Source organism: Cotesia glomerata, unplaced genomic scaffold (genome assembly GCF_020080835.1).
Source record: "Cotesia glomerata isolate CgM1 unplaced genomic scaffold, MPM_Cglom_v2.3 scaffold_26, whole genome shotgun sequence".
In the NCBI taxonomy this organism is placed as follows: Eukaryota; Metazoa; Arthropoda; class Insecta; order Hymenoptera; family Braconidae; genus Cotesia; species Cotesia glomerata.
Genome location: NW_025403107.1, coordinates 42,805 through 58,421, shown reverse-complemented (window position 1 = coordinate 58,421; position 15,617 = coordinate 42,805). Strand labels below are relative to the sequence as shown.

The following is a 15,617-nucleotide window of genomic DNA, read 5'->3' as shown; positions in this document are numbered from 1 at the left end:
CCCTCACCAAGGAGGAACTCACCAAAGTCGTCACGGAGAACTTTGGCACAGGTTCAGTTATTTTTAATAATTTTGAGCAGGCTTTACAGGTTATCTGCGGAAAGAGAGCAGAGTCTATCGAGGCTAGGAGAGAACGTATCCTGGCAGAGATACCGATAAAGAACGTCCAAGTAGCGCTAAGAAAGATCCCACCAAGCGCAGAGTTCCTGTTTGCTAAGGAGGAGCTTACTTCACTCATAACTTCCCTAGGAGGAGCCCAGGCGTGGCTGAATCCTCCTCCCGGCTTGACACAGAAGAAGGCAGTCCAGAGGAAGGATTCCTCCCGCAGCAGTAGTACGAGCCTGACACGTCAGTCTACCTCTGGGTCAGGTTTTCAGTCCCTGGCAAGGCAGGGATTTCAGCCGAGAAACAACACAACCCCTCGTCAGTCAGGTAAGAAGTCCAACTATAGGGCCAAACGAGACTCCTCAGGAGTCAAAAAGACGGATTCCTTTCGTAAGAAATTCGATAGATGACTGTATGGACCCTCAAAGATGGTCCGGGGGCCAGCTCGTCAAATTTTTGGGCAAGTGGCAGGAGCTGGGAGCCCCCGAAGTAATATTAAAGATGATTGCAGGTTATCATATCCCCTTCGCAGACAGACCAAGTTTGAATCCTCAATGGCAGGCCTCCAGGTTCAAGACAGCTTATTCAGACGAAATGAAGGAACAAATCGAGCTACTCAAAGCCCAGGGCGTCCTGGAATCTCCCAGGGATCCAGGCCCAAGCTTCATTTCGCAAATGTTCCTCGTAAAAAAGACAGACGGGTCGTGGAGACCAATCTTCGACTTACGTCACCTCAACAGGTTCGTAAAGAAACTAGATTTCAGTCTAATCTCTCACTTACAAGTTCCAGACTTCCTGCAACCAGGAGACTGGATGGTCCGAATCGATATGTCCCAGGCATACTTTCATATCCTGGTGGCAGTATCGCACCGATGCTTCCTTCGCCTCATATTCGGCAAGGAATTGCTACAGATGACGTGCTTGCCCTTCGGCCTCTCATCTGCCCCCCATGCTTTCGTGAAGATAACGAATTGGATTGCGGAAATCCTTCGTTCACGAGGCATGAGGGTGATCGTCTACATAGACGACTTCCTGATAGCAAATCAGGACAGGGACCTCCTGGAGAAGCAGATCAGGATAGCTGTAGAGCTACTGATATCTTTGGGCTGGCAACTGAACTTCGACAAGAGCATACTAGAGCCCGTTCAGAATCTCGAGTTTCTCGGCATAGTGTGGAACACACGAGAGAACAAAATAAATCTCCCGGAGAAGAAGATACAAAAAATAAGATCTCTATGCCAGGAGATCAGACAGCAGGGGACCTGCTCATTAAAGCAGTCCCAACAACTGCTGGGTTGCCTGAACTTTGCTACCTTCGTCACGTTTCGGGGTCGTCTTCATTGTCGCCAACTCCAGAGACTGAGCAATCAGTTCAACCAAGGTCGTCCTCGCGAGCGCCTGACAATCAATCAGACGATAACGACAGAGCTGGAATGGTGGCAGGAAGCAGCAGCTCTGAGCTCACCACTGCACAAGGGGGCGGTCACGAACTTCCTGACCACCGATGCAGCAGACTCGGGCTGGGGAGCCCAACTAGACGGAATTCTGATGTCGGGATCGTGGTCGAGAGCCCAACAAGGCTGGCACTCGAACAAAAAAGAATTGTTTGCAGTGATACAAGCAGTAGAGAAGTACGCGCAGAAACTCCGGAATGCTCACATTCTGGTACAGTCGGACAACAGAACAGTAGTGGCATATATTCGAAAGGAGGGAGGAACCAGGTCCATCGAACTGCTCGACCTGACCTACCAACTCCTGGCTCTGGTGGACAGTCAAAACATTACGCTGTCGGCCTTCTATCTACCAGGTCGGTACAACGGCATCGCGGACCGCCTGTCACGAAAAGCAAGTCTTCCAGAATGGCACTTGCGCTCAGCAGCAACAAGAAAAATTTTCAGGAGGTGGGGAGAACCCGAAATAGATCTCTTCGCTTCAGGAAGGTCAAGAGTAGTCGATACCTATGTCTCGATCGACTGCAGAGATCGGTACGCCTGTTATATAGACGCCTTCAGCCGCCCATGGGCGTACAAGCGAGCCTGGATATTCCCACCGCCCAACCTCATGCCCAGGGTCCTAGCTCACCTGAACTCATGTCAGGGAGAATTTCTCATTGTAGCTCCCAGCTGGGAGAAGACTTTCTGGAGGTCGGACCTGGCCAGTCGGAGTCTGGAGCCTCCCAGAACAATACCAGACCTGGAGTCGGTTCTGATAGACCTGGCGACCAACCAACCACCCCCAGAGGCGGACAGACTTACTCTACAAGTGTGGAGGATTGGGTGTGGGGAAACCAAGTGAGAAATTGGTCCCAGGAGGAGAGGAAACTGATTAAGGACAGCTGGAGAGAGTCAACTCTCGAGACGTACAAAGCTCCTATTCGCAGGTGGCTTGAGTGGTGCCGTGAAGCAGAGGTTAACCCAGGCGCTCCTGGGGGACATGATCTAGCAAGATTCCTCGCAAACCTGTGTGTAAAAGACAAGCTGGCACCTAGTACTATACTGGTACACAGGTCAGCTATAGCAACATTCTGCTCAGGCGGAGGCGTCACTAGCTTATCATCTGATTTTCTGGTCAGGCAGGTGTTGAAGGGAATCGCTGTTTCGAGGCCAAAGGTAGAGCATGCCCCAATATGGGATGCTCAGATCCTGTACGACTGGCTGTCTACGAGTCCTTCAGAACTCACTTTCTTCGAGGTTTCGAGACGAACGGCAGCATTACTTCTATTAGCTTCAGGTCGACGCATTCACGACCTGACTTTGCTGAAGATTTCTCCAGATCATTTAGAGAATCTCGGAGACGAGATCATCTTATGGCCAGCTTTTGGGTCAAAGACCGATCGGGCAGCCTTTCGTCAATCAGGCTGGAGGATCTCAAAGCACCAAAATATAAGGTTATGTCCGGTTACGTGGGTAAGAGCATTATTGAAGTTGTCTGAGAAGAGAAGACGAGGGACGCAGTTAGATGAACTATTCATCACCCTCGCTGGTCCTGTTAAAGCAGCCTCACGCACGGTAGTAGCGGGCTGGATTAAATCAGCACTTAGGGCAGCAGGAGTGGATGCTACGCCAGGGAGTGTCCGTTCAGCAGTAGCCTCCCGAGGTTGGCTAGACAATCTCCCTCTTCAGGAGATTCTCGAGCGGGGCAACTGGAGATGCTCCGAGACCTTCTGGAACCATTATTGCCGCCAAGTAGTGCCCAAGAAGAACAGCAATCCGGGCTTACTGTTCAAGAACTTTAGGGCTGTGAGTCTACAACCCAGCAAGCCGACTTAAAGTTACCAGGTGTTGTGGATTTTAGTATAAGCATGCAACAGAGTATTAAGATATTAAGATATTAACAGTACAATAATAAGGAGTACTCTCCCAAAGATACTCGAGTCAATTTCAGTCCTGTATTTTTTAGTTTTAGCAATAAAGAAAGAATGTACAAACGAAGGGCTCTTTACAATTGTATCCTAGAAAATAAACAATAATCATCTAAGCTTTTTTCAGCCTCACATAACATTGAGTGGATCACCAGTAGAAACCAAACACGTCTCTCATAGGGATGCCGTGTATCGGCCAAAAGGGATTATAATGCAAGTATTTTGAATTACAACAAAATACGTATTATGATCCCGAGCCGATACACGGCATCCCGGTGAAGTTCTTACTGATGAGAGCCGCTATGACGAGAGACGCAGCAATTGCCGCGCTTACAGGTGATCACGTGATAAGGTAGACCCCCCCGGGGAAGAGGGTAGGTAAGTTAACATAAAAGGACCACGAGATGGCGCGTAGGTAGGCGAATTGAGGTATATTCTCAACAGCTTCTCTCATAGGGATGCCGTGTATCGGCTCGGGATCATAATACGTATTTTGTTGTAATTCAAAATACTTGCATTTTTATGTAGTGTATCATAAATGGGGACATCGTCTCATAATAGGGACTTTTACCTTAATGAAAAAAATTTAACAAAAAAATTTCATTTGTAGAAATTTAAAAAAATTATAAGTGCAATTTTTTAAAATCTTTCTTTTTGTTTTTTATTTAATTAATTAATAAAAAAAACAAAAATTGCTTAACTGTCTGCTAATTTTAGTATCGTCAAGTAACAATATAAATTTATGTAAATTTTAAAATTAAAAAATTTAATTTTGTTAATTTACTACAGTCGATAATAATGTTATCTTGTTTACTAAAGTAATTAAAAAAAAAAAAAAATTAAAGATGAAAATAAAAAAATTAAAGTTCATTAAAATCCTTCCTGTTTTCCAGCTGTTTAAGCTAAAATAAAAATTACATAAAATTTTTATTTTGATAATTGATTAAAAAATTAAATTAAAGGGTCAAAAAAATTATTATCGCTTCATGTAAATGAACTAAAAGCTTAAAAACATTATACGGTTTGTGTATCAAACTCTACAATCAGATACTTTTTTTGTCCTGCACACCACGCATGATATTTGGCGGGTTTTTGTCCACTGTGAGCAGTGAAATTGATACTTGACTAACAATTGTTCGTATTGTGCGTAATTATTTGTTAAAATAATAACTTTGCTTAATATTTTATTGTAAGTTATATTTATTAATAAAAATATTAACAATGACTGGAAGATTGCACATTGGTGGCAAGCATGTAGCTGAAAATGTAAACGAGAATGTGGTAATTGAAGGCTATTTAACCAAGGTATTCCAAATATCAAATAACTAACTTTATTTCTAGATGTTTCGAATTACTCATAGCTCTTATCAAAACTCTTGTTTTAGCTAAGCAGCGATGGGAAAAATGTCGAATTGAAGACATTCGACGAGACTAAAATTAATGTCGCTTTGAATAGCCCGTACTCTGACGAAGTATCTGGTATTATGCAGGTCTTCGGAACAGTTACTTCCAAATCAACAATTGCTGCAGATACTTATTGCCGCTTTGCACCTGAGGAAGATGAAGAAGCATTTGGTATGATTATCTATTGAATTTATTTTATAAAGTTTACTTAGAATTTTCTTCATTTAAATCAATGATTTTATTTTCATCTAGATCCTGAAGACCACAATGATTTTATGAACGTATTGAAAATTATTAATTGCCAAGATGTTGGAGGAAAATGTAGTCTCATAGCAGATAGAGCAAATGATAGCATCATGCACACAGATGATAACTGAGTGACTAACATTTTTTATCGTTTTTTACATCCTCACGTTCATAACAAAGTTTTCATTAAAAATATTTATATTAATTAATAATAGCTATACTGATTGGAAAAATGTACAATATATATTTTTCACAACAATTACATAAAAATATCAATACAAACTAAATTGCATGATTATTTACTAACTTGAAACAACATTTGTACATTAGATCATTATAAAATTAAATTATTTATGTAGAATTTACAAAAACATTGAAAGAAGCGTCGAGAGAAAAACAACGACAACTGCAGGAGGTAACAGGACATTCTGTGTGCTGTCTGAACCAATGAGTAATGTGATCAGTGTGTCCACCGTGTCTACAAGTTTGACACCACGTGAACCAGTTCCCGAATTCTGTGAGCTTGCTGTCGTCGTCATTTCTCGATGAAATTCCAGCTAGAGCGCGTATACCGCTGGGAGTTCCCATGTGCATCAGACAGATATCACACCTTGGCAACGGCTTGCGGCAATTTGGACAGGAAGATATTTTTAGTTGATTAGAATTATTTACAAGTCTACTGAAGGGTCCACGAGATCTGCTGAGGTTCTGCATGAACGCAGATATGCTTTTGCCGCAGAAATTACATGATATAAAAACCTGCTGCGGCGGTTTATCGGTGGTCGGTTGTCTCATCTCTATGTCAAAGTGAGCGCGTTGGTTCCACATCTTCCAGGCATCCAACAATCCTCGATAACTGTCTATCCACACCTGAACTTGATTTTCTTGTCGAAATTTACCAGGTAACGCGCGAATTGCGATGAGACTGCAGCTCTGTACATCACCGGTGATTTCTAGATAACGGTTCAACAGCTGAATACCATCAGAAGTCGCTCCAGTGAGTAGAATGCCGGCCAAGTCACCCTCCTCCTTTAATTTAACAGTCAATTTTTTCAAGTACTCGCACAATTTACTGTCAGACAAAAACATCAAAGCAAATGCAACTCTGTCTTCAACCGCAACGCCGTTTTCATTAAGTACGTTATCGTATGAGTCATTATCAGCCGTTAGAAATGCAAATGTTGCTCTGAGGTAAGGATCTGACAATTGAGATCGCGATTTTAAACACAATTCTCGCCACATACTGTTTCTGTCTTCGGAAAATCCTGAAAGAGCCATTGCGACAATGTGCAAATTGCTGGCCATTGACACTTTACTCGCTCCACGATTCAAAATATCAATAGCTTGCCTCAAACATAAATTAAATACAGAGATAGCAGTAGCACGAGCATACTGGCCTTCTCTTTCTAGCCTTTCAAGAAACAAATTGTTGTACGTCGCATTAGAATCCTTGTCAAATCGCCAGCCACACAGCTGAAGGGCTTTGTCGCGGTCTGTCGAACGGTAAATTTTAGCAGTGTGATTAGATCCAATATCAACCCACGGTCGATTTATCAGTTCTGATTTCATGAACAATCCATTGCCACCATTCTGACCGTCCAACCGTAAGACTGTTCTTACTCCAGGATGGTAATTGTAAATTGATGGAATAATTCCGTCTTCGACTAAAGACTTACTTAAGTATAGCCATTGCCATAAATTTTTCAATGTTTCATTTTCTGCTACCTCACCGTTTTGCGATAGTTCGGGAATCAGACCGTAATCTACAAGAGCACGTCTCTTGGTGAGAATTGCAATGTCATCTAGAGCTTTATATACATTATCACTGCTTGAGATATATTTTAGAGCCTTCGTAGCATGATTCCACACCAAATGAGATCTTGTGGACCAATTAACGGTGACTCGTTCGTAGACTGTGTAATCAGTAATTCCTTGTGGCGATATTGTTAGCAATCTATTGGTATGAGTAGGGTGCCAAGTAAAACTGTTGATACCTGTCCAGTTGTTTCCAGGAGTCGACCAAGGTGTGACCATTCTTTCTAGAGCTCCTGGCTCAGCATCTTCTCCGCTTCCAACTCCACTGTGCTGTATATCGTGCAAATATAATACTGCTGAGTCCTTCTGCAGAGATCCCAAGAGATTATGTCGCGTAGGAGACCACAGTACTTTATTTATTTGTCTGCTCTGTGGCAGCGTCAACATCGGCTTTTCAAAATATCGCGTGTCCCAGATAGTTATTTGATTGTCTACGTGAGAAACCAACTGAAATACATTGTATGGATTTACAGCGACACTGTACACGGCCTTTGTCGCTGTTGTATTTGCTGTTTTTGCAGAGTCTCGAAAGTCTATTATTTTTAATTGCTTGTTATTAACCCCGGCAATGAGGCATCGCGTTTCATTGTTAAACCACGAAAGCGAGTGTGTTGTTTCAGACACTCCAGCCTCTGACAGTGGTCTTATTGAATCCGTTTGACTGGCGGCGTGGTGATGAGTCCTATCGGTTACTGAGGGAGATTTTAAGACGTCCCACAGCAAAATTGAGTGATCAGTACGATACTTATCAAGACCGCAGACAATTAAGTTTGGATCCGCTGGATTCCAGGCAACTGCGTTACATTGTCTTGCATGCTTTGGTGCTAAAATAAATAAGTAAATTAATATTCACTTGATAAGACATTTCAATTGTTTATTTGAAAAATCTTCAGACCAAAGGTTTCAATATAATATAATAATAAATTATATTCTTTTTTTTCCAACAATTTTTTCATGATAACTTTTTTTTTTTTTATTAATTTCAAGCGACTCGAAATTTTTAAATTTAAACTAATGTAAATATTAACCTTATGATTAATATTATTTAAATTACAGCATGTATATTTATTTACTAAAGCAAATTATATTTATATGAAGAATAAAATTTTTATAATATTCCATAAATTAATTATCTTAAAACGAAATGAGGGGTAGTTTTGAAAAACATAATTTGATACAGTGAAAATAATACAAAAATTGTAAAAACCAGATTTCTTTGGTTTTTCAAATAAACAAATATTTATTTTTTTAATAAATAAAAATTACCCAGTTCCTTTCCCGTTAAACTTAAAGAATCAAAAGCTGTTGGTCCAAAAGTTGTCAGCACTATTTTCCCATTAGCCTGACCCACTGCTAGCAAAATATCCGGTTCGGATTGAGGATAAATATCAACACATTTAACATAATGATGACTTGAATTTGTAGCCAATAGCTGAGCTACCGTTGTATCAGAAATTTTTATGCCTAAAAATAAAAAATATTTTGATAATAAATAAAACTAAAAAAATGGTTGTTTATAAAAAATAAATTACATGATTGTTTATCATTATCCTTTAACTCAGAAACTTCATAGAGACATATTTCAGTTCCCCAAGTAATGAATTTATTTGAATGAACTGGAGACCACTGGACTTCCAGCTTGGAGCTGTTCATTATTTCAAATAAAAACTAATAAATACTCAGCGTTTGAATTTACTCAGAACCACAACTAATAGTTTAAAATTACACATGGAATGTAATGTTATTGGGCATTTTTGTTATTGAGACTCAACTCTCCACTTGTTACATAGAAAGTGTAGGTAAGTATATCATATATATATACAATTACACATACACGCATATAGAAGTACATCATCTGTAGGTATATATATATTTATTGACGAAAGCGCTTTGTGAGTCATATAGAGTAACCGACGGTGAAAGAAGGAACCAACCGATGTGACGGCTGGGACTTGATCCTGACTCTGACTCATATAAAAAGTTGCTGTAACTTTTTTACTGTTATTATATTTAATTTTGCCAAGGTAATTGTTGTAAAGATAATAAGTGATTGTTTATCAATAAAAGTGCGACAATTTTTCATGAATAATACCAAAAAAGTGTCCGCTGTCATCGTTTATTTATTATTTATAATCTGTAAAGGTTGAATTCGCAACAAACTTGGTACATTTCTCCGACAACGCGGCACCGCCTTTTCGTTATTCCGCGTTATTCATTCTATTCTATTCTTTCTTTTATTAGTATATAAGTATTATATATTACAGACAGACTCGATACGCCCTGAATCTTTTTTTATTCATACTAGATTATCTTGTTCCTATTTTATTTTTATCATTCATCAATACTCGGTATCAATTATAATCATCAACAATTAACCCAGTTTAATTAATCGAACTAATAAAAATTTATGTAGAACAGTGACAGTGTTATCTCCAAAATTCAAGTTTATATTCCATTAATTACATTTACTTAAAATATTATTCACCTCTGTTTTAAAGAAATTTCTTTCAGTTTTCATTAAAAGCGCAAGTTAATTTTATTTAAGGTGGCTTAAAAAATATTTTAATTGATAAAAGTAGTTTACGTTTTATTTGTTTTAATTGTAACGAATAAATTAAATTGAATAAAGAAATCACTGAAAGTAGTTGAAGAAAAAATAATTTTAATTGAGAAAGAAAATAATGAAATACAATAAACAAGTAATCCTACATCATATGGCTTCTTGTTTATGTTGATTCATTCTTAGAGATAGTTCACACTGATTACAAGATCCGTTAACATCCTCTGTCTATTTAAATATTTCCTAATGACTTCATTCTAATTCGTGGGAATATATGTTTATATATTACACTTTATTATTTATTTAAATGAGTTTTTAAAATAAATATACTAACAAATTTTTTATTTTTCAGCTTAAAAATGGCGAAAAAACCGGGTGCAGCTCAAGCTTTACATAAGGTGATAATGGTTGGGAGTGGAGGTGTTGGTAAATCGGCTTTGACATTACAATTTATGTATGATGAGGTTCGTATTTGTTTGATTATATTCACTTCAGAAATAGTTGTCATACAATTTACAGTCATTGTAATTCTATTTTTTTTTTCTTTTTGTTTTTTAGTTTGTAGAAGACTATGAGCCAACGAAAGCTGATTCATACAGAAAAAAAGTTGTGCTGGACGGCGAGGAAGTACAAATAGATATTTTAGATACTGCAGGACAAGAAGACTACGCGGCAATCAGAGATAATTATTTTAGAAGTGGCGAAGGATTCTTGTGTGTTTTTTCAATCACTGAAGACGACAGTTTTCAAGCTACTCAAGAGTTTAGGTATTTTAAATTTTTATTATCGTGGTTCTATTTCTAAATATTAAATATTAATTATATTTTTTTTATTTTTTTTGCAGAGAACAGATTCTTCGAGTTAAAAATGATGAAAACATTCCTTTTTTATTAGTGGGAAACAAAAGTGATCTTCAAGAAAAGAGAAAAGTTAGTCTAGCCGAAGCTCAAGGAAGATCTCAACAGTGGGGTGTACCTTACGTAGAAACGAGTGCTAAAACTAGAGAAAACGTCGATAAGGCAAGAAAATTAATTTTTTAACTATATATATTTAATTTATTAAAATGATTGTTATTACTTCTTATTTTGTTGCTGCTGCTTAAGCATGGGGCTCCAAAATGTTTTTTAAATTTTATTTTATTGCTCAGTGTCACTATGTAGTTGTCTATGAATTAGCATCACTTGCACATTTTACAGGTATTTTTTGACTTGATGCGTGAAATAAGATCGCGTAAAATAGAAGACAAATCAGCGAGTAACGGTCGGGGCAAGGATCGTGCCAAAAGGAAGAAAAAGAAATGCATTATCCTATAGGTTCGCAAATTTATTATCTGTTTTTTTTTTTTTTTTTTTTTGCGCTTACCATCTTGCTTGGCTTGATGTTTTGTGTTTTTTATACTTACTGTGTGTGTGATTCATTTCTTAAAATAACTCTGATAATTTAAATCGATGTCAGTCTATAAAATTATTTATTTCAGGTGTTTTTCGACTTGATGCGCGCCATAGCAGCGCGTAAAGCCCAAGAAAATAAAATCGAGGGTGCTGAGCGCAAAAACAACAAACGGTGTTGTGTTATTCTCTAACGAACCGAAGGCAACTTTATAGTTTTCTATGATTTAAAACAAAACAAACAAAAGTAGGTTTAATTATTAATACATTAATATTACTATAGTGTATATTTACGTCCAACTAAATGCGTTTGTATAACATACTGGTGTTCTCAAACCCTTTACAGCGATAAAGTGTTGACACTATTTTTCATCTTTATGACTGTATCTACAATATAACTCGAGGGACCTACTACACGACTTGATTCAAGATCAAATTTTTTTTTTATATTATATAAATAAATTATTATTAATGTTACACAACAACATACAGTCGCTTATTGTTCTTTACACGCGTTTAAATATTATTCATAATTGTACAATTAATAGTTCCTAATTTTACTTCTCAATGTTAAAAATGGTTCTTTATATTAATCGCTTAGTTCAGATTTAAAAACAGAGCACCGGTGCTTTGAATACACGCATACACTAATTTTTCCTTGTTATTTTATAATATTAACTTTTAACTTAATGTTACATTTCAACTCAGACATTTATTAATGCACAAATCATAAGTAACGTCATTATTCATTACCTCTGAGTGCTGAAATTGTTTAAAAATGAAATTATTTTTTATTATATTTATAAATAATGTATTTAATTAATAGTAATATAATTTGGAGTATTTTATTATAAATTAATTTTATACGGTATTATATAATTAAAAAGACAGTTAATTTTTAATTTTCGTTAATAATTCTTGTTAGTTAACAAGTTATGTAAATTACTCTAATTGAAATAAAAAATAATTTTTAATAATTTATAAATTAAGACAATGCAGATTTTTATTTGTTGACCTTTAATTTTTTAATTAATTTCAGCACTTAACATGTCGTGAAAAATTTCAAGTATATATTGTAAAGCAATAAACATATTTATTGCTCCGTTATGTTAGACTTACTGTCTGTTTAATTTGTTGCTTAGCTCTATAAATAAATTATTGTTTGATAATATTATTAAAATACTTTACTACTGCAGCCATGACTGATAATTTTAACTGCAGTTATTTTTTAAAAATTAGCGTAATTTCTGTGATGCACTTGTGTGTAAAAATCAACATCCTTAAATTTAATTACAACTATAAACTACTATTAAAATAGTAACTTAAAAAAAAAGTTGGGAGCTGCTCAAAAGAATTGACTGTATAAAATATTTGGTTTTATATTTTTGTACTTTAGTGGATGGTCGTGCCTTTTGAGTACCCTTGAAACAAAAAAAAAATCAAACGAATTTTATAATTTAAATAAAAAAATTTTTTATTGCCCTCTAACAGTTGGTGCAAAATGAATAACTTTTGTATAGTTGGCTAGAAATCTTCGGTATTTATATTAATATACATATATGTCTGTATATGTATATCCTTATGCCATTAAAATTATAAATAAAAATCGTTTTATGTATAAATGTAAACGCCACACTGAAAATAAAATTATAACAACATTTTTCTAATAATTTACAGTCATCAAATATATTCACACATATGACCGCAACCAGTCGGACATTGTCTACTATTTTGAAACCAATCTTCCATGTGTTTTATATGTCCGCCATGAGTACATCCTTGACACCAGGTGTACAATCCTCTAACCACCTGCAAATGTTTGTTTCAAATTTATTAAATTACTGTATTCAATCAATTAATATATTTTATAATCAATGTAATAATCACCTGATGACAAATTGAACACAAAGATAATTTAGACTTATTGCATTGATCACAGAACCACGTAGTCGGTGGAAAAGCTTTCCCACAAGTCGTACAACTGGCATGAATTGTTGTTGATTGTTGATTTAATTGTGATATTGATGGTATCCAAGCATTTTGAATAATCTAAAAAAATAATTAATCATTAAATTTTTTTCTATATTAAATTGTAACTAATAATTAAAAATTTTTAGTTACCTGAGTAGCAACATCGTAGAGTTTAAATCTGCCCAACAGATCTATGTACTCAAGTAACCAGCTCTCTTGAATAGCTGTTGAAATATTGAGACTTTTTCTAAAGCTTCCCAGGGCCATTAAAATAGAAACAGATGTCTGTACATCACGTATCGATACATGGTGCATCAGGGCTGCTTCAACGAGCGGCGTGTGATCAAAAAGTTTTGGTTTAGGAACAGAGTTAACAATAAGATGGCAAGGTTGATCTTCAACAGTTACCGAACCCGAGTCATCATTTATGTCCGCAGGATTGGAGAACTGTTCAGGCGGTGGTGATCTATCCTGTATCTCGTGTCTCAAAGGAAACGCTTCCTTTGGCAACGACCAGTCACTGTCATTGATTGTATTATCAATGTAGTCCTCCGCATTGTACTCCATTGACAGCGAGTCAAACTCAAATTCTCCGAAAATAAAATCACTTTTCGGCTTGCGTTTGAATCCATTTAAAGATTTTTTATATTCCGTAGAAATATTTCCAAGTGGATTTAAATTTTCTGGCATCTCATCAGTCTCAGTCTCATCATCTCCTCCACTTACTCCACCTAAGCCGTCTCCCTGCAATGACTTAACTTCATTTTCATGGGCGTTACTCGGTTCCACACCAGTGACCTTAAGAGTCATTTGAGATAAATTTAAAATTTCATCTTTATCCGGAATATTTTTAGGAATACTTTCCAATGGGTCTGCGTAAAAAGACTTAATAATTTTCCAGACGTAGCAAATATCAATACGCCCACCATCGGCAGCAACTTTGGAATTGTGATCGCAAATATCATTCAGTCTTCCGTTTAACATATATTTTTTGGCGCAGTATACAAACCAAATAGACTCTTTAGTAGTGTCTAGAGTAAATCTTTGGACAGTGCTCATTGCTGAACAAAAAGAATCACTATTTTTTTGAGACTTTCTCATTGGAGTAGTCACATGTTTAAGTGTTGCAGCTGCATTGGTATTATTATTAGTATTAACTTTATTCGCAAAACCGACCTCGCAGTAAGGATTGATATCAAGGCCCTGAGGATTTGCTTGATTTGCCGGACGACTAGCTTCTTGGAAGGCGTGATGATACAACGTGCAGTCACGACTGGTTGATATAAATGAATGAGGATCGCCTCGCCAGGCAATACCAGTAGTGACGTCTTTGTGCTCATTAAAGCTCGCAAACGGTATATAAGGTCTGCGAATGTCCCATACATTTATACTACTGTCAACAACTAGCGCACAGCTCGCTATATGAAATTTCCTCTGTGGTCTCCATTTTACTCTACCTACGGAAGCAATTGTGTGAATAGTGAACTCGCAGGTCGGCTTTTGAGTAAGGTCCCAGATTTTAATTGTTTTGTCTCGCGACGCAGTGGCAAGCCACTGGTTCTCCGGGTGCCAATCACATGCAAAAATAGGCCCGCTGTGAGCTGTGAAGTGCTGAAAATACCTATCTGGACGCCTCATGTCCCACTGCTGGACATGTCCGTTCTCTGACACCGCCGCGAATGTATACTGCTGGTGTGGAGAAAATTCAACGTCTCTCACAGACTCCGTGTTGCTGTAAAAAGTTTTGGCGGCTTCTTTGATACGTATGTCAAAACACTTCATCGTACCATCCTGGGAACCAGATATCAGCCACATTGGCTCTGTTGTATGGAAGCTTACTTTATTTACTGTTCTTTTGTGGTCAGTAAATACGTGTTCCTGTTTGGACCGCGTTACTTTGTTTAAATTCCACAATACTACCGCACCATTTGTTGCTGCTGTTGCTATCAAGTGATCTAAATATTTAAAATTAAAGTTTGTTAAAATAGAATAGTATATTTTTTAATTATTTTAGATTACTAAAAAATAAAATGGAGTAATTGTAGAAAAATTAAATATTTTTATTATTTACCATCATTTAGATTCCACGTAACATCATTGCAGGAAAAATTTAAGTTTAAATTTTTACCAACTCTTAAATTATATACTTCTTCAAATTTGTCTTCCAATACTGAGAATATTTTGAAAACTGTAAAAAAAGTTCAGAAATTTATTAATTTATATTACAAAAAATTCTTTGAGATTTTTTAATAATTTAATAAAATAAAAATTTAATTATTCTAATGAAAAATAAAAAAACTATGAATGTTTTGTGTCTTAGATACTATTTAAAAAAAATACCATTTCGTCCAGCAATAACAACTTGAGTATTATCTTTGTTAAGAGCCAAAGCATTGGCTGGACTCTCCTGAACAATATATACAGGTTTCGATGGCATTTTGTTACTTATTAAATCTATAAATTAAAAAAGAATCGTGACTGATTTATAAACAACTTTAATTCTTCATATTCTTGATTTTCAAGTCTTGTTAGACTTTTTTTTTTTAACCTTTATCAACAATGTTTTGATGTAATGTTTACATCCTATCAAATCATCACTACATTTGCAGTTGTGCAAATTTTGTGTCTGACAGGTGCTGCCTCTTTTGCCTACTACAGCCCATTCATAAATTAATATTTTAGGTTATACACTTTTTCGATACAGTCGACGCTGGTAGCGTAAACATAAACTGACATAAACTCCATTTAAATTTCTGAAAACAGTCTT

The 15,617-nt window shown here is 36.5% G+C and overlaps 4 protein-coding genes across 7 annotated transcripts; 2 read left to right on the top strand and 2 right to left on the bottom strand.

Moving 5' to 3' along the window:
- Nucleotides 1-4,508: 4,508 nt before the first annotated feature.
- On the top strand, nt 4,509-5,403 carry LOC123274222. The gene is made up of 3 exons (XM_044741774.1): nt 4,509-4,771; nt 4,852-5,041; nt 5,123-5,403. Exons 1-3 carry the CDS (start codon nt 4,688-4,690, stop codon nt 5,245-5,247), a joined length of 399 nt encoding a protein of 132 aa, XP_044597709.1. The 5' UTR covers nt 4,509-4,687; the 3' UTR covers nt 5,248-5,403.
- On the bottom strand, nt 5,338-8,713 carry LOC123274215 (GATOR complex protein MIOS-B). Its single transcript, XM_044741762.1, has 3 exons — nt 8,464-8,713; nt 8,198-8,395; nt 5,338-7,755 (listed from the first exon to the last, which is right to left on the bottom strand). Exons 1-3 carry the CDS (start codon nt 8,582-8,584, stop codon nt 5,468-5,470), a joined length of 2,607 nt encoding a protein of 868 aa, XP_044597697.1. The 5' UTR covers nt 8,585-8,713; the 3' UTR covers nt 5,338-5,467.
- Nucleotides 8,714-8,828: 115 nt separating this feature from the next.
- LOC123274220 (ras-related protein Ral-a) lies at nt 8,829-11,112 on the top strand. 4 transcript variants are annotated; one of them, XM_044741766.1, is made up of 6 exons: nt 8,829-8,955; nt 9,844-9,955; nt 10,050-10,258; nt 10,336-10,510; nt 10,688-10,804; nt 10,969-11,112. In XM_044741766.1, exons 2-5 carry the CDS (start codon nt 9,851-9,853, stop codon nt 10,802-10,804), a joined length of 606 nt encoding a protein of 201 aa, XP_044597701.1. In that variant the 5' UTR covers nt 8,829-8,955; nt 9,844-9,850; the 3' UTR covers nt 10,969-11,112. The 4 variants fall into 4 exon arrangements, with proteins under 4 accessions (XP_044597701.1, XP_044597705.1, XP_044597704.1 ...); XM_044741769.1 differs by lacking the exon at nt 8,829-8,955 and adding an exon at nt 8,958-9,073; XM_044741767.1 differs by lacking the exon at nt 8,829-8,955 and adding an exon at nt 9,346-9,476.
- Nucleotides 10,871-15,298, bottom strand: LOC123274216 (GATOR complex protein WDR24). Its single transcript, XM_044741763.1, has 5 exons — nt 15,191-15,298; nt 14,922-15,038; nt 13,001-14,805; nt 12,767-12,928; nt 10,871-12,688 (listed from the first exon to the last, which is right to left on the bottom strand). The coding sequence occupies exons 1-5, from the start codon at nt 15,285-15,287 to the stop codon at nt 12,560-12,562; spliced, it is 2,310 nt and encodes a 769-aa protein (XP_044597698.1). The 5' UTR covers nt 15,288-15,298; the 3' UTR covers nt 10,871-12,559.
- Nucleotides 15,299-15,617: the final 319 nt, after the last annotated feature.